At 33.0% G+C, this 21,567-nt stretch overlaps 3 protein-coding genes across 5 annotated transcripts; all 3 read right to left on the minus strand.

The window, feature by feature from the left end:
* Nucleotides 1-325: 325 nt before the first annotated feature.
* On the minus strand, nucleotides 326-3,725 carry LOC132308952 (ubiquitin-conjugating enzyme E2 36-like). Of its 2 annotated transcripts, XM_059807255.1 has the most exons (8): nucleotides 3,593-3,725; nucleotides 3,392-3,419; nucleotides 3,015-3,101; nucleotides 2,499-2,557; nucleotides 1,424-1,465; nucleotides 1,271-1,344; nucleotides 935-1,032; nucleotides 326-581 (listed from the first exon to the last, which is right to left on the minus strand). In XM_059807255.1, exons 1-8 carry the CDS (start codon nucleotides 3,626-3,628, stop codon nucleotides 544-546), a joined length of 462 nt encoding a protein of 153 aa, XP_059663238.1. In that variant the 5' UTR covers nucleotides 3,629-3,725; the 3' UTR covers nucleotides 326-543. The 2 variants fall into 2 exon arrangements, with proteins under 2 accessions (XP_059663238.1, XP_059663239.1); XM_059807256.1 differs by lacking the exon at nucleotides 3,392-3,419 and having other exon boundaries at nucleotides 3,593-3,701.
* Nucleotides 3,726-5,335: 1,610 nt separating this feature from the next.
* On the minus strand, nucleotides 5,336-10,775 carry LOC132308953 (bifunctional riboflavin kinase/FMN phosphatase-like). Of its 2 annotated transcripts, none has more exons than XM_059807258.1 (10): nucleotides 10,534-10,775; nucleotides 9,991-10,198; nucleotides 9,329-9,459; nucleotides 8,683-8,752; nucleotides 8,496-8,561; nucleotides 7,659-7,813; nucleotides 7,501-7,578; nucleotides 7,100-7,236; nucleotides 6,360-6,452; nucleotides 5,336-5,772 (listed from the first exon to the last, which is right to left on the minus strand). In XM_059807258.1, the coding sequence occupies exons 1-10, from the start codon at nucleotides 10,703-10,705 to the stop codon at nucleotides 5,629-5,631; spliced, it is 1,254 nt and encodes a 417-aa protein (XP_059663241.1). In that variant the 5' UTR covers nucleotides 10,706-10,775; the 3' UTR covers nucleotides 5,336-5,628. The 2 variants fall into 2 exon arrangements, with proteins under 2 accessions (XP_059663241.1, XP_059663242.1); XM_059807259.1 differs by having other exon boundaries at nucleotides 9,991-10,177; nucleotides 10,534-10,770.
* A 2,556-nt stretch (nucleotides 10,776-13,331) lies between these two features.
* LOC132308954 (14-3-3-like protein D) lies at nucleotides 13,332-18,826 on the minus strand. Its single transcript, XM_059807260.1, has 7 exons — nucleotides 18,647-18,826; nucleotides 18,078-18,384; nucleotides 17,900-17,987; nucleotides 16,325-16,434; nucleotides 16,090-16,238; nucleotides 13,766-13,821; nucleotides 13,332-13,655 (listed from the first exon to the last, which is right to left on the minus strand). The coding sequence occupies exons 1-7, from the start codon at nucleotides 18,717-18,719 to the stop codon at nucleotides 13,644-13,646; spliced, it is 795 nt and encodes a 264-aa protein (XP_059663243.1). The 5' UTR covers nucleotides 18,720-18,826; the 3' UTR covers nucleotides 13,332-13,643.
* Between the last annotated feature and the right edge of the window lie 2,741 nt (nucleotides 18,827-21,567).

The following is a 21,567-nucleotide window of genomic DNA, read 5'->3' on the forward strand; positions in this document are numbered from 1 at the left end:
ATATATATATATCTGTACACTATAATGATGCTCTTTTAGCACACGAAAGGAGCTCAAGTCACAAGTAGAATTAGGGGAAGGAAAAAGAAGGTTGTATATGCGTGTTGCATGCATGACTTGACCATTACCCCCTTAATGAATTGTGTTTAATTTAAAATCAAGCTCATCACAGATCCCTTCATCCAAAACAATGCAGAATACACTGCAAAACCTTCAAATGATGCACAGAACAACCAATAATATCCACACCAAACACTTCCAAAACCTAGGAAATGACTCAAATATCTCATAAACTGACATTGATATTACGTACAAAATTGAGATATATGAGCAACAAATTTTTATTATAATCTACAAAAAGTAAATGCCCTTGGAATACATTAAAAACATTAACAGCCACCAGTGCCAAAAAGCCTTAAGAAGATTGATTCCAGGCTGTTCATGCAATATTTTCTTAGCTTTCATTAAAAAGCCAAAGACAACTGTTCAGCTTCACTTACAATTTCAGAAATAATAATACTTGCAAGAAACAAGCACCCATCATCATGCACCAGTCGCATATAAACGGGTCCACTCTTTTGCTGCAAGTTTCCAGAAAATAAATTCCAGTGAATAAAAGTTGCATATCAGAGTGAAATTTATATAAATCAGATGACATAAATCCATCTTTCTTTAAGGGAATAAAACATATTATTCTTTTACAGTTGCACTTGTATACATAAATCCATCTTTCCAAAGGACACACGTCATTCTTTTGTAATGACACTTCTGTTAAAATGACATTTTCATTTAAAGACCGCCAGCAGCATAATTTGTCTTGGTTATATGCTTAATATTTTGCTTATAATAAACCAAACTTTTCTTCTTCTTCCGTTTTTTTTTTTTTTTGGTAGATTGCCTTAGCGAAAAAAATCTTTGCTAGACTAAACATTACCCGTTTCAACAGCTTCAGCTTCATTTCTCTTCCAATGCTTTGCAATGTTCTCTGAAAGTGGATCATCTGGGTTCGGAGCACTAAGAAGTGCTTGGATACTGATTCACAAAATAGTGCAATATTGTTAATATTTAACAGAGTCCCGTGCCAACTACACTTAGCCTATCACATGTGCTTTACATTGAATTTTTTAAGTAGACTTCTACTGATCTCATTTTCCAAGGGAAATCATGACGTTGCAGAAACAATGACTCGCTACATTTAGTCCAAATCATTGTATCAACGAAATCGCCAGAATAAAAAGAGCACTCGACCAAGGGAACACAAAAGTTTCACCTCAGCAATACTGTTCGGATCTGGAGGGCTGGACTCCATTTATCTTTAAGAATATCCAGACATATCCTCCCCAGCTGCCCAAAGAAATCAATGATATTTAGAGCAGGAGATATAAACTTTCAGCAGCAAAGCAAAACAGCTGATGCTACTTGCCTTATCAATGTTAGGATGGTATATTTTGGTCAAGAAGCGGACCTGTAATAAGCAAAATCAAATGAAAAGCTAAAGAAAGGTCAACAGAAAAAGGAAAAAAAAAAATTGGAAAAAGAAAAAGAAATTCAAAGCAGACACTAACATAATTGTTCCCCATCTGCCAAGGTTTGACAAGATGAGGATTAATCTCAACAAAAAATAGATTGGGACAAGTTGGCTCACCAACAAAAAAAAAAATATTGAAAAACCAAATAGGTAATCACGCAACAAAGTTAGAACTAAAATTGGTGTGCAGAAAAAAGTTTACACCACTGTACAAGCACGAAGATGCAAACTAGAATAAGGTAGAGCATATCTCATATGTTGCCTAAAATGTTTTTTTTTTTTTTTTTTTTTTTTTTTTTTTTTTTTTTTTTTTTTTTGTAGTATAACTACTAAAAGATACACTATGGTTTAAAACCAGTACTCAACTCAAGATATTAAAAACAGGGGCAGCATTTAGGAGTGGAAAGAGGAAAAGGGCAGCCACCCACAAGAAGTTGAAAATGTTCTCAAACAAATAATCAGTCAAAATGCATTCGAAAAACATTAGAACAGGCTTTAAAGAAAAGTATTTCAACACAATTTTTTTGAAGGCAACATCAATAACATTAGGCAGCATTTCAAGGGCAAATATCTGTGTTGAAAGTTAGCTTAACTTCATAACATACCCCTGCAAAGGGACAATAATAACAAAAATAAAAGAAATGTAACTTAATGCTCTTGCCAACTTGTTGGTCAATTTATATTACCACAAAAATTAGGCACAAAAGAAGAGGGCATATGATATCCACTATTAAAGAACTTGTTGGAAGATAGCATCAAACTTTCAATATAGGCTCTTTTCGATGAAGCAAGTCATAATAACATGCATCTGAATAGAAAGCAACTTAAAAAAATTGTTACATATATTACTTGAACTTTCAATGAAAAAGTTCAAAAAGCTCCAAAATGACATTGTGGCAACTACTAAAACTTAGAACCTCAGACAAGAAACAAAAGATCGCTGCAAAAATAAAAATAAGCATTGCAATACCTTGGGAGCAGCCATTGGATATTCTTCAGGCAAAAATAATTCCAATTTGAATACCCCTCCTAAATAGATATCAATATTAACAAAAGAATCAGAATATACATTTGAAGTGTGGTGAAGAAAAATGGAGAAAGAAAACAAGAAGAAATGTTTATACAATAATAAATTTAAATAAATAATACTGGCAGGTTAGCATAAAAAAATTCCGATATGCAGATAACGTACACAAAAGTTTAAGATAGATGAGCAGTTTCCAATCTCAAATAATTTGAACACAATGGCATATTTCTGACTTTGAAAATATTTATACCCTTATTACCAGAAAATATGTCCCCGGTATACTAAAGCATTGCTAGCAGTACATCAAAAGATGAGATTGTGCAGTTGATTAAATTTTACTCCCTCCGTCCTCCGTCCCAAAATAGTTGGGTTCTTTGGGAACTGATACCACATTTTCTCCATAAATAAACAATGGAATACTCATACGAATTCAATAAACAAGGATAGGGAGATGGTTACCTTCATAAGGAGATTGTGATGGACCAAGTATCAATACATTGAAATATCGCATGTTATCTTCTGAAGGCGAAGCACTTATTCCTGGAGCTGTATTTACATTTCACAAGTCAGACTCCTTCCAAACAAGCACAGTTTCACACCAACAATTCACACATCTCAATCTAAATCACATTACACTAAAATTAGAGTATAATCTCTATTAATCCACTCTGCTCCAACCTTCCTTCTATTATTATTATTATTATTTTAAAAAAGAATATAACTTTAACTACCACCAAAAAAAGCCATGGATACTTCTCTTCTTAAATTCACTTTTTTTTTTTTTTTTTTTTTCTTTCTTTTTTTCCTGTGTGCGGTGTGTGTGAGAGAGAGAGGACCTGGTTCAGTGAGAAGACGCTGTGTTTCCTGTTGAATCGCATAACCGGGTTAGCGAAAATCAGAAGTAGAAAGCGAATGATTCATATATTATACACATATATAGATAGATATACACATACAGAGTAGAAATTGAGAGATATGGGAAATAAAAAAGAGATCTACGAAGTTGAAATAGGGAGGGAACGGAAAGCAGAAAGTACCTTGATTATCCTTCGAGGTAAATTACTGTTCGCCATTAACTCTCTAGTCTCTCTCTCAGGGTTTTGGTGGTGAACTCAACAAAACAGATGTTAAGGCACGACTTTACAGAGAGAGAGAGAGAGAGAGTCGCAAATGTCCATTATTTGGAGGAACTAGTGGGACCTACTTTGTCGAGTCCAGTTAATAATTTGAGTTCACCTAATTAAACTACATAATTATCCTTCCATTTGGTGAAAAAAAAAAAAAAAAAAAAAAAAAAAAAAAAAAAAAAAAAATTCCTTCCATTTTACCCCCTCCGGCCCTATTTAGTTGTCTTGGAAGCAGCATAAAGAAGAAAATTCGAGTTGAAGGTATAAATTATACAAATTAAACCGCTACAGTAACTGATCAGAGGATACATATGAAATTCTGAGTAAGAAGTACGTTGGAAGTGACATATATCTACTATTCGAGTTTTCCGACTAGGCTCGTTGCCACTGAGAATATCATAAATCGGTAATAATTCGTCTATTATTCCTTCCATGGCTCCATCTTTTTATTTTAAAATGTCTCATTTTAAAATTAAATATATATATATTTTTATAACATTTCTATATTATTATTTTAACTAAATAATTACACTAATTAGGGAGTATTATTTTGTCTTTTAGTAAAAAAATATTTAAAACTTTAACCTTATTAATACAATAAAAAATTATTAAAACTTTACAACCATAAAAAGTTAGAATTCCCCTGAGCATGACATATATTTTGAGAAAGTGAAAGTATGAATCACTGGTCCAATTGCTATCAATGTTTTTTCTCCGTCGCCTGCTGGTCCTATGTTCAATGGTGCACTCTGGGCATTACTAGTCTTGCACCAACACTTTCCAAACACCATCATATTTTCTAACCCAGAAAACACGGAGTAATTATTACAATTGTGTCACTTTGAAGAAAATAAGAAATGTTGGATGATGGTCGTTCATTCTTCCCTTTTGTTGTAACTTGTTCATTCCTTAATTCCTTGGACGTCAGCATTAATAACTTCCATGGCCCTCTCCCTCATCAATTGAGTCATTTACGGTCCACTCAAATCATTTCAATGACCTTAGTGGGGACATTCCTCCAAGTTTCAAAACCATAGTTCTTGAGGATTTAATGGGGCCTTCAATAAAGCCACTTGTTTGCAACTAGTTTTCATTTCTTGTTCCAATCCTAGAAGGGATTACCTGTCGGTTGTTTGGAGTAATGTTTTGGTTATTAAGTGTTATCAGTATATAATTAAGAATCTAGTCTTTATTAAATTTGCAGTCAATATATTCCTTTTTATTTCAACTAATTCTCAATCTTTCTTATTCTAAAGCATTTATCCACATTTCTAGTTTTATTGTTAACTTCTTTTTTACAAGTATTTAATATGACAATATTATCAGCAAACATCATACATTAAGAAATGTATTCTTTTGTTATTTCAGCTTAACACTATATCATTTGCAGTGTGATAAGCCTCAAATAGCAGTATAAAACAACCACAATCATCACAATGCGAGGAGGCAAACTAAAAACATAGCTTACACATCAATTAAGAGCCATTTATACCAATAGTAGGAGACAAACTAACGTCGTTCTCTTAACTTGACAGAGGCTCGACCATAAGTTCATGAATCACGGCATACAATGCCATTTTTTAATTACTCTTGACCCTAAGTTCTCAAAACAAAACCAATATGAATAGCATGGTTTAATAATCATTAAGAATATCAAACCAAAAATCAGGATTATCAAATCCATTCTCCATAAATATATTATTAACCATACAATAAAAAGCTTGCGCGACATATAGACTATATGTTGTACATATATGTTAAGCCAAATCGTACGAACAGTGCATATGATACGTCTAAATTAATTCAGAAGCATATATAATATGGTATTAGATGCCTTTTCTTGTCCCCAAAAGGGCAAAAAAAAAAAAAAAAAAAAAAATTTGGACCTGTGTTCCAGTCAATGTGGAATTATTAAAGTCTCCAGTTCATTACAATTCTACTAAATTTCATCCGAGGCAGCAGTCATCTTCGAAAGAAGCTTCTGAAAAGAAAGACGCACAGGTATGATGGGCATATACTGGCAAATCCAACGAATCGCTAGCAATGAGCTTGTCCTCTTCAACTATTTCAATCTCAGCAGATGTATTTCCCTGTACATCACATATGTTTCTGCTTAGAAGAGGCTTAACTATAAGAAAACAGCAAAGATACTTCAATGTCAACTCCATGAGAAATTCAATAAGCTAATATTGACCGAGAAACTTACTAGTTGGCTGTTGGGAATGATCATGCTTGGTTTAAATTAGTTGACTATATTACTTGAAAACTTCTCTCTCTATCTCTCTCTCTGAAATGCCTTTACAGAGTCAATTATCCTAAGAAATAGTTCATTCATTCTATTTGGATTTTATTCTCTCTCTTCCTATTGAATGAGATATGCTAAACATACCTCATCAATGATCCATTAACATGGAAACAAAATCTTTTATTGATGGTTCAGTTTTAACAACTCATCTAAGTTGCAATTTCAAATTAATCATACTATTTCACGGATTGAGTATCTCTTCATCATGGCTTTTGATATTCAAATTTTGGAGGCAACACTGCAAAAATATCAAGAAACATTCCTGACAGTCGCATGCGGAGGTAAGACTACGTATATTTATGTATATTTGACACTCCCATGCTTCCCTCCAACCCCCCAATTTATATAATTCTTTTTCAGATATTTAAGTACCTTGCCAGTCATTCCTCTGATGTAGCCAACAAGCAATACTTGCATATGCTGATTAGATATATCCTCCTTGCTACCATCAACCGGACATAATCGCTGCGAAGGAGCACAAGAATCGCCATACATATAATCAAATTGACAAAACTTCAAGAATAAAGGATAAGAGTAAGCTTAGAGTGCCCATAACAAGAAAGAATGCATTTTGAGACAAAATCAACATATAAAAGAGCATCTCAGAACTCAGCGCAATAGCGAAAGTTTCTGTATAGCAACTTTCAATAGGGTGCCACCCAGACCTACTTCTCTCATCAAGAAATAGAATTCCATAAAACAAGAAATTTCTCATATAAAGGCAGTTTTTTCTAATATTTATGTAAATCGACTGGGCTCATTCAATATACCAGCATACAGGAAATTCGGAGACCTACCACCATTGATTAATTACTAAAAATAGATATAGGGGTATCAGCAAACTACATAAAAATGAAATAATATATTTTGATTTTCAAGGAATATGAGCATGTAAGGTTGTCAAGCAGGATGGAGTCCATCAAATAAACTGAAAAGTGAAAAAGAAACAAAAGTTCTAGGACATTTTAATATATTAAAAGGTTATAAAGAAAAAATGGAATAGCAAATGCTATGAAGAAAGGAAATGAAATACACAAGGAATCCTTAAACGCTCCTTTATAGACCATGATATCATAATAGCAAAGAAAAGTGTTGAGGGGTTAATTACTGACAATTTTTCTCTTAGCAGTACAGCATCCATGGTCCCATCCAATGCCAGTTACAACCTTGAAGATTTCATCAGTGTCAACTATGCCCCAACCAAAGTAGACTCCTGAAACTTGATCAGGAAGAGCAGACGGTCCACTATCTGAAGTAAATATTCTTTCATCAGTGACTTGTGAACATTGCCACACATCGAGAACTATAATCAATTGCCCAAGCAATGTAATGAACCTATTTGCTTCGCTAAGCAATTATCACAGCACATATAACATTGTTTTTGCAAGCATTACTAGATTATTCTGATGAACCTAATGCTTACACAGACCTCAAGTACAATGCACTCTGTAAACTTGACATAATTAAAACTGTCACAACAGAAAATATAAAAATATATATATTCTAGAAAAACCTGCAAATTCACAAAGAAGCCCATGGCTATATAAACCCTTCAAATGAAATGGTTCAACTGGCAATGTATTGTCCACCCCTGCAATTAGGATCCAATCAAATAATGCAGACAAAGAGGTTAAGAGCAACAAAAGTATTTCGCATTGAATAGATATATACAGTCTTCAAAGGGTGGAAGACCCCACATCTCAGGCTGAAATTCTAGAAGTGAATGAAGCACAGAATCCGCAATATGATATTGCTCAGCTTCACTTTGTAGCGAGGGGATTGCAACTACTTTCATTCCAGCAGCCTTCGCTGCTTTAACACCAATCCTGTTAAAAAAATATAAATTATCAATAGGTCTTGGTTAAGTAAAGTAAGTAAACTTAATTCCAAAGTGATCGAAAGAAGAAACATGTCATGGTAGGTGAAAATTTTCATGTTAACTGTGGGAGGCATGCTACATAAAAACTATAATGTGAGATGTTTTACTGTGGGATGGTGTGACTACCTTCTGCTCTATGTTCATCATTTTCTTTTAGCTGCTTTTGCAAGCTTAATATGTTATGAGATATATAATTGGCTAGTAAAAAGTGATTACCTGTGTCCGTCCTACACTGAGTACTGGGAAGAGAAGATGGGAGACAAAACTAAACATTGACATTGTTTGACACAAAATAGCTGCTTTTAATCTCGAACCGACAACTCACACTTGCCAGATCAGGCTTTTACCGTTGCATCTAGTTCGATGAGCCCATTACGATAGGCTAATGTGCAACTCTGTAAAATCATATAATGCCAAAATGTCCTCCAAGGCATGCAATTTAATGCTAGATAAAAGGCTTAGTAACCATGGGATTAGCAGATTTAAGCTTTACTAGGAGAAACAAAATGTAAGATGTACTCTATAATATTATTCTGACAACTTTTAAGAACTAATAACTCAAAACAAAAGATATTCTAACCGACTTTCTACAAATCACTTGAATTGAATTTACAGTGAGGTTGACTTACAATGAATCTTCTATGACAAGGCAGCGAACTGCATCCACACCCATTTTATTTGCAGCTTCCAGAAATCTGATGGCCATTCGAAAAAAATCGCGAGAACATGTTAACAAGAAATTAATTATGTTATCAAGGATAGGATAGATTTTTCTATTTACAAAAAAAATCTGGAATTTAAAATTTCTTTACTTACAAATCTGGAGCTGGTTTCCCCAATTTGACCTGGTCACTTCCAAGAATTACTGAAAAGCATTCTTTCCAACCTGTGGATAATAATCGCAATAAGTAAAATTAAATTGAAAAACAACACAACCAAGTATGTGCCAACTGTAAACATCAAACAAAACCAAATTACTGCACATGGAACTGCATTCATACGTGGCATACAGAAAGTTGACAAGGCAGAGATATTTGAGGAGAAATTATTGGAAATCCTATGTAGTACCAAGTACAATGATGAGTGATTATTACCTATAACAAGACAAGTGTTTTTTATTGGAAGAGGCACTACAAAGTGGATACCAATAATTCTTAAATTTGTGTGGGAGAGAACAGAGGATGGTAAGATTCACAATGTTTACAAGGTTAAGTTTTACATCCCAAACAGTGTCTGGGAAGTAGCTGCTAAGAAGTGCAACTTAGTCTGCTGAAATTCAGTTCCCTAGCTAACTAAGTTCCATCCTCGGTTACATAGTGAAGAATTGACCATGGTTGAGAATATCATGATAAGACTAACTAACAATGCATAATAACAGAACAATTTTGTTTTATTATTTTTTGTATTATAAGGGTAAAACATGTAGTGACCAATATATATCAGGAAATGAAGAGAACAAAACCCTGTTGGTGAGAGATTTTTGTATCTATGTTTTGGCGTATGGAATTGGAAGCAAGTGCAAAGGGCACTTGATGCTTATGGAGATGCATGATAAGGCGATTGGCACCAGGAAGTGCTTTTGCTTCTACCCATCTGCAAAACAAACAGTTAATACATCCATAATAAGAAAACATTGCAAATGGAACAAAAATCTATTGTTAAAACATGTCATAGTCAACACATTTTTTGGGCATCCCCATTCTGTTGCTCCATGTGTATATATAATGTACTCTATATAGATATGCGTTTAACCCAAATTTGTGTAGACGTGCATTTTTTTTGCGTGGTTATTATAACACGCTTGTGCTCATGCCTACAAGAATTTCAAGGCTTTTATTCCTTTGTTTTTATTAGGAAAATGGCATCTGCCCCAATTTGGCCCAAGCAAGACTCCTTTTTTAAATGCCTCCGAGGGGACTTTGACAGTAAAATTATTCTATTGTGATGTCGAGGTTAGGAAAACAACACGTCTATAAACAGAATTGTGTGACCCTTCAAGATCCTGCAATGGCAGGAGCATCATGCACTGTGTTTATCTTCTAATTTTATATGCGGAGTCTTTTTGACTGTGATACATGAGAGTGTGTATATTTTGAAAGAGAGAGAGAGAGTGTGTGTGTTTACTTTTCCTGATACAGGGGCATAATTTCCTGTGTATAACGATGAGGTGGGATTGGAAGATCATAGTCCTTAATAATAGCTATTGCTGACTCCTTGTGAGTCATGCCTAGCCTCTTATTTTCCTTCTCCCTGTCCAAAACCTTGCCATATTTTGCCAAAAATTGTTTCAAAACATCCTTTGTAGCTTGCTCTGCACAAACACAACCATAAACTATTGCATCATACATAATAATACATGTGATGGGTACCTACCTATATTATCCAGTATATGGGAAATAATATAAAATTTACGACACCCAACCATGGGGCTGTGGGGCTCACGACAACTGGTGAGGTGTGGATTCCATATTTTGTGAGACAACCGCTTGTAAGGTGTGGATTACAATAACATGGCTCATTATATAAATGTATATTACATGCTGCATACGTGTAGATGTAGATATATAGAGGAAGAGAGAGACATCAAATCAACCAAGAAAAGGATTAGAATGAATAGAGGAAATAAAGACCTAGAAAAGTGTTGGAATGAATAGAGGAAATAAAGACCTGTGTTTAAGAGGGTGCCATCCAAATCAAGTATAACAGCAGAAACATGGGTCTCTGTATCGTGGGTTTCAAACTCAAAGTCGTTCATGGCAGATGAATGGGAGGAGGAGAGAAGAGTGTATGAGTGAATTTGGGTAGGATCAAAAAAACAGAAAAGAAGGGAAGACTGCATTTTAAAGATGATTCTAACTAGGGATTGATTCCCATGTTGCAACTGGGCTTAGTGCCTGGTAGCGTAAGAAGTCACGTTAAGGCTGCAATTGGGATTCAACTTGTTAGAGAGAGAGAGAAAGATTATTTCCCACTTTTGTTTCTGATGTCGACAGAAATGGGGCCGAGTTGGAGTAGTCGTACAGAGGCATTTAAACATGAAGGGTTTTGAAGTGACGCAATTAGTTGGCCAAATTTCCTCATTTTTTCATGGCGGCCATCACCATCAGTCGCCCAGCCTCTCCTCAACAAGGTGTACAAATAGCTCTAGGGTATCATCCACCAGACAATTCATCCGTGACTGCAGAAATGAAAAATAATAAATAATAAATAAATTAATCAATGATCAAGGCGGTGGCTGAGCATCCACCACCCAACATCAAGCTCTCTCCTCACCAACTGAAGCGGACTTTGAGCTTCCACATGACCAATTTTAGTGCATTTCGATGTGGAACTATAAAGTAACATATAACAAGATGAACATTAAGAAGTACATATTATCTGTGCGTCACGTGATCATTCATGCTTACCAAAGCAACTATTGATAATCTTTTGGCAAAAGTGCGAAACACTCACTGAGTTATTACCAAAATAGTAAATACTCCCCTAAACTATCTGATGTTATAAATCTAACCCTAAACTATAACAAAGTTGTAAAAAGAATCCCCCGGGCCACATTTTCCGACCACCTCAAAATGACTAAAATAACCACATTTATTAATTTATATAAAAATTGTAAAATATAAAAAATATACAATACCCATAATACCCTTCAAGGACCATATTACAACTAACCAATAGGTCAGACAATTTTTTGCAATTTTGCCTAATAATAATTAACCATATCAATTAATAATAATAATAATAATAATATATGTGAATCACTTTTAGCCCTGCGAATTAACAATAAGGATAATGATAATAATATTAGTAGTGGTAGTAGTAATAATAATAATATTTTTAAATAATAGTAAAAATAAATTACTTAATCAGTTACTTGATGAATCCATATACCTATAAATAATTTTTGTAAACTCACAAATTATAAATAAATAAATAAATTTCAAAAAATTATGTGCTAGTTGAGTTGACTGTGTAATAATAATATATGTATTTTGTGGAGGTAAATAATAGTAATATCCACAACGGAACCATAAACAAAAAGTACAGCATAAACATTTAATTTCATTAACCAATGCAAAAAGAAAGTGATCAATAAATAGATTAAGAATTTACGTGGAATCCATCCGTTACATTAGCTCATTAATATTCCCTTTATTTACCATTGTTTTGGGCTTCATTTGTTTTATTTTTTATCTTTTGATATTTGGTTGTCCAAAAGTTGAGTAAAATAATTTACAAAAACCTAATAAAAAATAATTTTTGCTTTTGTTTTGAAAATTTTTCAGGACCTTAGCCAAACACCGAAATATAAAATTAAAAATATATATTTTATCTTAAAAAATATTTTTCAAGGAAGATATTTTAAAACAAATGAAAATTTGCCTAATTTTTCACTTTTAAAATTATTTTCAATAAACGTATGTATATATATGTTTACTATCATCATTTTTAAAATTTATTTATTCGTGTTTTTTAAATTTTTTTTAAATTTTTTATTATAACAAGCAATTTATTTTTGTTCTTATTTTAAATTTTTATTATTATTAGTACGACAACTAGTATTATTATTATTATTATTATTTATTCTTATTGTTATTATTATTATTTTTAATTCGTAAGAACTAAAAATGAATCAAATGATTCACATATCTTTGCAACGAAGCAATTTATTTTTGTTATTTTACTATTATTACTATTAATACTACTACTACTAATATTATTGTTTAATATTAATATTAATAATAATAATAATATTATTATTGATATTGTTTAGTCAAATTTACAAAAAAAATCACTAAGATTGAGTTTAGTAAAAAGTTTCTTATTTTTTGTTGTCAACCTTTAAAAAAAAGCAAAACAAAAACAAAAATTACGTTCAATAAAATATTTTTGCTTTTCTATAATAAAAAACATTTTCAATTTTTGTGAAGAAAAGAGAAAATATCAAAATAATGTTTCTTATATTTTTTGCTCTGTAGAAGAGAAATGTTTTCACTAATGTTAATTCACAGGCACTATTCATTTCAAATAAAATTCCTATTATTTGTGTTATATACTAAGTTGCATATTAAATGTTAATTAAAATATATATTTTTAATATAAAATAAATTAAATATTGTATATTATTTTTTATTTGATAAAAATATATTTTAATATATAATATATTAAATAATAATGTAAATGGTTTTTTGTAACAAAATAATTTTTGATATAGAATATAATGTTATTAAGTTATTAAGCAGTAAATATTTTATATTATTATATATTATATCTATATTATATTATATGTAAATATTAAATTATAATTAATTTACAATATTATAACACTATTTAAGTTAATACTATTTAAGTTTTTCTGCGTTAACATAGAGGATAGGATTGCACTCCCAGCATCCACAACATAGAAATGCCTATAATGTACTGTAACAAATAAAAATGCAAGCAGCTAAATTAAAACTTGGGGAGAAAGTAAATATGAAATATATAAAGCTCTAGAGAAAAACAAAAAAAAAAAGGTATAAACTCTCAATCTGGATAGTCATTGCAAAATGTTAAACCACCTAGAGCAACCAAACCAATCCTCTGAACTCCACGCACTACTGAAGAGTAAAAGGCTTGGGGATGCAAAACAGATGCCAAGCTTATAATAATAAAACACATTATAACATGATAAGATAAAGATAATCCCCCAAAAAAAATCTATTATAACTGAACACAAATATCCCAGGGTGTAAGGCCTCATCCTCCCCGAATACAAATATGCAGGTGCTAAAGCTCTATCTGCCTCCCTGCAAAATAGCAATAATAATGATAACAATTACTCCCTATTAAATATAATTAAGTATAGAACTCATATATCACAAAAGAACAGTAAGTTTATGAGATGTCAGTATCCCACCTCTGCATCCTCACTAGCACCAGCTTTGGAGGCTGCATCCATTCTATGGGCATCTTCTGTTGCGGTTCAAGGGAAAAACAACAATTTAAAAAAAGTGGTTTTTAATAGAAAATTGGATTCACGAGGTGTTAAGGAACTGAAAACAGCAACAATAGCACATCTTCATGAATTAAAAAGCTAGCACCAACCTAGTCTGTAAAATATATGAAGCATGATGATGTTGGACTGACTTGACAATTTGTAGAATTTATAAGAAATATGTTATAATTTTTAAACAGAAACTCTTCATCCAGTCGATGATGCTTCCTAGTTAGCCAATAAATAAATATCAGGGAACTTGTGTTCCACTTGTAACGTTTCACCAAACAGCTGTTCATCATTCCCATTGCCTTCTGAGAAGACATTATAAAATGTAACATGAGAACATTCTAAATGCATTGCAATGCATTTAGAATGTTCTCATGTTACAGCATCAACTATGAAACATTAAGCAATTCAACCAATGAATGCAGAGTAATAGCACATTTTTCTTATATATTAACCATGGGCCAGTTGAATCCTCTTAACTTCTTAATCTTCAGTCATTATAAATTCTTATATATTCTAGCTCATTATCTCTTTATCATTGTGTGTGGCTAATAATTTTTGTGGGGTGTCCTAAAGTACAAACCCACAAAATCATGACATGGCAATACAAATGTGTACGTATACGAGTGTGCATGCATAGATGTAACACTGGTTCAGTTCTAGGTCTAATATTTTTGGAACCATTGGGGACCGGTTCGGCCCTGGTTCATTCCAATACCGGACCATGTCCACCCCTAAATGCGTCACCTATATAAGTTCATTATCTCTTTAGAAGATTCTAGAGATCGGAATTCAGAAGAGAAACCCTAGTCTCCCTAGCCCTCTCGCCTCACAGAGAAACCTTACCCCGCTCGTCATTTGTGTTCAGACCTTTATAACCCTGAAATCACAAAAAGAGCGTGTATTTTGAGAGTTATAAACCTCCTGATCAAGCTTCTCTGGTTTGCTATTTGGACTTTGGAGGAATACGTTCAATTGATTTCATTTTCATTGCAAATTCTTGTATATTTATATCTTCAAGTCTGTTTGGTTCCCGAGAAAATGGAAGGAAAATGACATTTTACACATGATTTTATATGGATCCATCCAGAAACACCGTCTATATTGTTTTCTCAACTTTATTGACTATATATAAATACATGTGATGATGTTTATTGATTCAAATCCATAACATCAAATAAGTACTTGACATGCACTACCATCTGATCTCTATTTCACCTCTCTTCAATTCTTTATTTACTTTTTATCTCTTTCAAATTAACCTTTCTTAATTATATAAGAGTTGGTTTATTTATTTGTACATTTTTTTTTATTTTTTGTCCAAGCCCAGTTGAAACATACAAACTTGACCATAGTCGAGCTCGGGCTAAGGTCTCTCTAACCTGAGGTTGGGTTCAACCCAGGCTTGGGCAGCCATGTTCTTAGTAGTGTGGGTTGAAAAAGGGTTGATTCAACCCACCCGAGTTGCACTCCTACATGCAAGGACCACAAGTCAAACACAAAAACGATTGTCGAGGCGTGCCTGGTGGTTGACATGTTTTTATTGGTGTAGATCTGTTTTGCAAAAAAAAAAAAAAAGAAACACAACTTCTAAAAGGAATCCAACAAAAACACAAAACAGAGATTTTAGACATTCACCGTATTGTGATAAAAACAATTTTTAATGCACATATTGTTGTCAATATTTTGAATCAAACGTTAAACAAGCCAAACTCAAGTAATTAACTGTAAGTCCATATATTCCAAATACCAACAATCTTTGCATGAATTACACGATATGATCTATTGCATAAGAACATAATATATAGAGCATATTAACAAATGAGGCCGATTGATAGAAAATAAGAGGACAATTTACTTGACAGTAAAAAGAATGTTCTAACGACTTTATGTGTGCCAGAGAGGAAGCGCCTCATCTATCTTAGGAAAAGGTGCTACAAGAGTGTTCTTGACAAGCTTGTTGGGGTTCCAATGAGATCAACTAATCAAACATAAGAGGGCACTTTATCTGAGACTTATCTACTAAAAGGGGCATGTTCTGCTGGCTAATGTGTGCCCAACAGGAAGGACATCAACATTAGCAAAATATCTGTACACACACACGCACTAAAGCAAATGAAACAGAAATAACACAACAATTATTACAGAATCAGAAAACAAACAAATCTTAAGAAAAGTAATCCTGAAACTGAGAACTACATTGCCCAATAAAGTTTTGTCATAACTTATACAATTACCTCCCTCCTCCGGAATGTCCGAAGTCCACAAGGTGAGGTTGTCCCTAAGGAGTTGCATAATTAAGGTGCTATCTTTGTAGGACTCCTCGTTCAGGGTATCAAGCTCAGAGATTGCTTCATCAAATGCTTGCTTTGCGAGGTGGCAGGCTCTGAAAAAGCAGGTTCCACATCAACTTGGATATAAAGAACAGACCAATTCTATTGACTTTCAGGCTGAATATGAGATCCTACAAACCTTTCAGGTGAATTCATAATCTCGTAATAGAAGACTGAGAAATTTAAAGCCAAACCCAATCGGATAGGATGCGTGGGAGGCAAATCAGCCTCTGCAGCTTTGGTAGCCATCTGCAAAAAGATTAAAAAACATATATACATATATATAAAGGTATAAATAGATAGATAAATGAGAGAGAGAGAGAGAAAATAATAATAATAACAATAATGATAATAATGCTTTATTTCTAATTCCTAACTGCCAACTGCTATAAAATACACACATATAAGGAACACTAAGTAAATGATCTAATCTCGACTTCTTTCAACCAACTATAATGATAAAAGAATATATGATATCAAGTTCATGCCAAACATAAGTTTGTTATTATGTGCAGAAAATTGAGAGGAACAAGAGGTACAAAAAGGGAATAATGAATGCAAAAAACTACTCTTTATACTGATTACTGAGGGAAAAGGATGTTGGTCCTGCCAGCACAGGGTGTCGGATGAGTGCACTGGGTAGTGACCTCAACTCCAGAATTATCTACATTGCATCACTCTGTAAAATCCTATACCTAGAAGTCATGGAAGTAACTAAACATCAAGTTATGTAAGGGTGAATCCATGAAAATCGTCTGTCATTCATTTCTGCCAAAAAGCCTCTATATTTTCTTTTCAATATTGTCCCTTCAAATTGATTCATAGCCAGTAGTATGTGATGAGGTTTAGAGGTATCGTACAACCCTTCTTCTCACATTCACCTCTTGGGTTGGCGGTTTTGTTGAAATAACAATGGTCATGTAAAATGATGAAAAGAAATAGATACAGTGAATTCTCTGAAATCTTCAAATGTAGATAAACAATTCAATAATGACCTCAGAATAAGACTGGTCTTAGATCTCTAGCAAAAATGAAACCTGTCCCCAAGGACCTTCGCTTATATACTCAATCAATATGATTATAGAAAGGAAGCATCCTCTACAGACATCTCAGCCCAAACTGAAGCATCCCTAGAACAGCAAAGAAAACCCAGAACTTCCACCTAAACCATAACCGTTATAAAAGCCAAACTAAGATAATAATGACACATAAATTTCTCTGAGAAATATCCCCAAATAAGAAATGAGGATAAATTAAATAGTAATAATATATAAATACCACTATCTGCTAGAGAATTTGACACTTGGTTGAAGAGAACAACATCTCAAGTCAAGCACAAACTGAAACCATGGTATAAGAAAAAATATAGGTTGTTCAATAATATTAAAGAGTGAAGTTTATTGATCACGTGATCATGAGATTTCTTATTAAATCCCAACAAAAAGTTACTTCTCTGAACAACTTTGCCTCAGATAAAACTTTAAATAGCAATGTTGACATAACATGCACTAAAGAAAGAAAGAAAAAACAAGATAACAATTAACACCATTACCCAATAGAAAACAAAAAAAACCCATCCATAAAAACTGCCAATATCAAACGATTCCAATGTCATTAGAAATTTCTGTTTCATAGAAAAGTAAATATAAAAATATTTAAACGTTGCTGCCAAATAAGTGAATAAAAGTGAACTAGAAAATGGAAGACAATATACCTCATATGCTTTTAGTGAATGATCAGCAACCTCTTTTCTCTCATTACCAGACTTGAACTCCGCAAGATACCGATAGTAATCCCCTTTCCTACATCCAGCAGAAACTTCAAATCCTAAATATCCTGGTAATGTCAAAACAAAAACACAACAAACACATCATCAACTCTAGGTCCCTCACATTTTGTAGTAAAACACAGTCGATTCTCCGGCTGAACATGAAGGAATGAGATGCCCATCGATCAAAGCCATGATATCGTTACAAATGTTTGTAAGCTCCAACTCAACCTTCTGCCGATACTCCTTGATCCGCTTAGCGTTCTGTTCGTTCCCTCTCGATTCTTCCTTCTGCTCGATCGATGACAGAATCCTCCATGAAGCTCTCCGTGCACCGATCACGTTTTTGTATCCCACAGAGAGTAGATTTCTCTCTTCAACAGTCAATTCAACGTCAAGTTCCGCAACCTTCTTCATCGAATCAACCATCTCTGTCAAAACCAAAAGACAAAAAAGGAGAACTTTGAATCATTTATGAAGTAATAAACCCTACCCTGTGTTTGGTTTCTGGGAAAAATAAGAACAAACTGAGTCCAGTTGAAGTCAAAATCTAATACTATAATAATTTCTTTGCTTTTTTCTATTTTCCTAGTAATCAAAGAGAGCAGAATCCTAATAAGTGAGAGAAGTAGCAAATTAAAGTTCTCATAGATATCTAGAGAGAGAGAAAGTTAGACAGATAGAAACCCTAACCATCGTAGCGCTCGGCCTGTTCGGCAAGCTTGGCGACGTAGACAAAGTTGTCGCGTTCTTTGGAGGAGGCCATATCCGATCTGAGAGATTTTAGGGTTTCTGCAGGGGAGGGTTTAGTAAGATTTCTCTCTGGCGTTGCCCGAGAACGACTTTTGGGGGCAGACAGAAAAACGAATGAAAATGCAAAGAAAAAAAGAGGAAAAAAGGTTGAAATATCATTGAAAAACTAAAAAAAAAAAAAAAAAAAAAAAAAAAAAAAAAAAACAAAAAAAAAAAAAACTTTCCTGAAATATCACTTATGTCCTTTGTAGTTTTGGTAATATTACATTATTATTCGCTTATTTTTAAGATTGATTGTGAATTTTGTGACACATCATTAGCGAGAATGTCTTGACTATCTGTTTTAATTATAGTTTGACAAAGGTGACTCGTATTTAATGGAGTCAGACAAGTCAGTCATTACCTTTTTTTTAAAAAACAAAAAACAAAAGAAAAAATGGGGTCTTCATTTTGATGGTAATTGACATTTTACTGAGTATTCCATGGTATTAAAGTTTTGAACATACACCGGCTTGATTGCAAGCTTTGACAGGGATGTCTCCCATTTGCCCTTGACTATACGCTGTCACCGCTTCTGTGTTGGGCTAAGCCCAATGATAGGCTTTTGTTGGTTATTTTGTTGGGCCCTATCCACTAATAGTGGGCCGGCCTTTATTTTGGCAACTTTTGTAAAATTTTACCATTTATACAATACTTGCTTACCTTCCAAAAAAAAAAAAAAAAATGGGTTTTGCATTCTGAGAGATTGTTATAAACTTTTCACAGTCTTCGATTGGTAGGTCTCGCTTTGTTTGGAACAAATTCTTCTGGGTTTTGTTTTGGAATTAGGAAAAGGAAAAAAATTACTCCTATATATATTGGATTTGAAATGAAATTTGATGTGGGTATTTAGAATAACTTGAAATTTAATTATAAAAAATAAATTTGTATTATTTTGTCCTTAAAATAATAATTGAAATATTTTGTTTCAGTAAAAAGAAAGTAAATCAAATTAATGTATAAATTCAATCAAATTCCACCCATTTTGATGGAATTTGAAGACATCACAACTCTTCAACTTTCCTTTTTAACAACATGAATGGTCACATTTAATGTGAAAACTAATCCTCATATACGCAGCATAATCATGGGAAATTAATTCAAGAAAATCCAATATGAATCCTAAAAGTTTGTAGTTGAAAATCAATCTTGAAAATTCAAGTATCTAGAGTTACTATTTGATAAAACTGAAAATTTGTAAAATTAATTTTTTAAGCCAGTGTCAAAGTTTGTAGTGTTATTTGGAAAGTAGGAAGTTTAGAACAGTTGTTTGAATTTCAAGTTCTTAGTGTTTTTTAAACACTGGCTTGAATTTCTTGTAGTGGTGGAGATTATGATACCAATTTCTTAGTGTTTGTTTTATGAAATAATTCTATTTTTTTCTTTTACATAATAATCAAATTGTGTTTTTTATTTTTAGTTTAGAAGTACCAAATCGACGCTTTGAAATGAACTAAATTGTATTGATCGATTCCAAATTTATTCAAATCCCTAACCTTATTTTAATCTATTAACGGTCATAGCTGAGGCCTTGTTGTGAAAAAACTCACTGCCAATCTACCCTAGCTCCTTAAACATGACGATGATTTAGAAGTAGAGGAATTCTACAAGAACTTGTGTCATTGTTAAGCAGGCTGAAAGAGATGTAATACGTGCAGCATTGCAAGCAACGATATGAAGGTGATGCTTAATTGATTAATTGGAGAGGGTGATATGAGAATATGGATAGAACATCTATCCTTTTGGGTTATATATCTTATATTACCTCTCTCAAACCCAAAAACTAAAGCTTATTAAATATTTTATTTTCAAGCCCATATATTACTTTCTTGTTAAAGAAATTAAATTAAAACCATTGAAGAGCCTTATGAAGAATGTTCTTTTTACTTGAGACACTGGGTTACTTTTAGATGCATACTATAAAGAGTCCTAACTCTTACTTTGTTCTAGATCCTATTATCAGCTTCACCAACTTAATTAGCTTGATAAGTGCTGTACAATTAGGTTGGTCAACACCATGTGGTATACATATTACATAAAATTAATGTAGCAAGTTCTCAATGAAATGAAGGGGTGAATTAAAATAACATGAAAATTAAGTTTTTTTTTTTTTTTTTTTTTTGGAGTTTTAGCAATACTAATTCTATTGTTCTGAAAACCCTATTAAAAAGTAATTGAAATGGCTAGGCTGAGGACTGTTTTGTTTATGTCTTGTTTGTCTATGTTCTTTCTTGTTGCTATGAATTTTAGATGCATTCATTTAGTTTGCATCCAATACTTGTCAGCCTATAAAAAGGAGAAAGGAAGGCGAAGAAAAGAGGATGATGACTCAAGAAGAGATGCTTCTAAGAGCAGCTCAAACAGGTTTAGGCCTTGGTGTTAATTTTAAAATATGGTATATAAATCATTTGTTTTATAATATGAATTTTCAGGTTGCTTCTTGCTTACAGGATGATCTCAATTTGTGTTGTGTGAATTTTTTATGTTGCAGAAATTATGAACTAGAGGAACTTGGAGGAAGGAAGAAGTTAAGAAAAGAGCAATTGTGCATAAAGCAGTTTATGGTGGCCCTCAGTTTCGATATCTTTCTAGAAATGGTAAACTTTCCCCCATTACTCACTAATCCTGAATTTTATTCATGTGCCAGAATGAGAATGTGCGACTTAATTCTCACTTTCACAGTGCAGCTGAATAAAAGTTAATCCGTTTTTCTGCAGTTATATATTCCTAGCTCTTTAATTGCTCTTTATTGCATTACAATCTATGTTACGTAGACTCTCTAATCCCCCATCATATATGTACCCGTGTTAATGCATGTTTTT

This window comes from Cornus florida, unplaced genomic scaffold (assembly GCF_030987335.1).
Source record: "Cornus florida cultivar Cherokee Brave unplaced genomic scaffold, ASM3098733v1 CherokeeBrave_3.0.0_Hap2_Chr05, whole genome shotgun sequence".
Taxonomy (NCBI): domain Eukaryota; kingdom Viridiplantae; phylum Streptophyta; class Magnoliopsida; order Cornales; family Cornaceae; genus Cornus; species Cornus florida.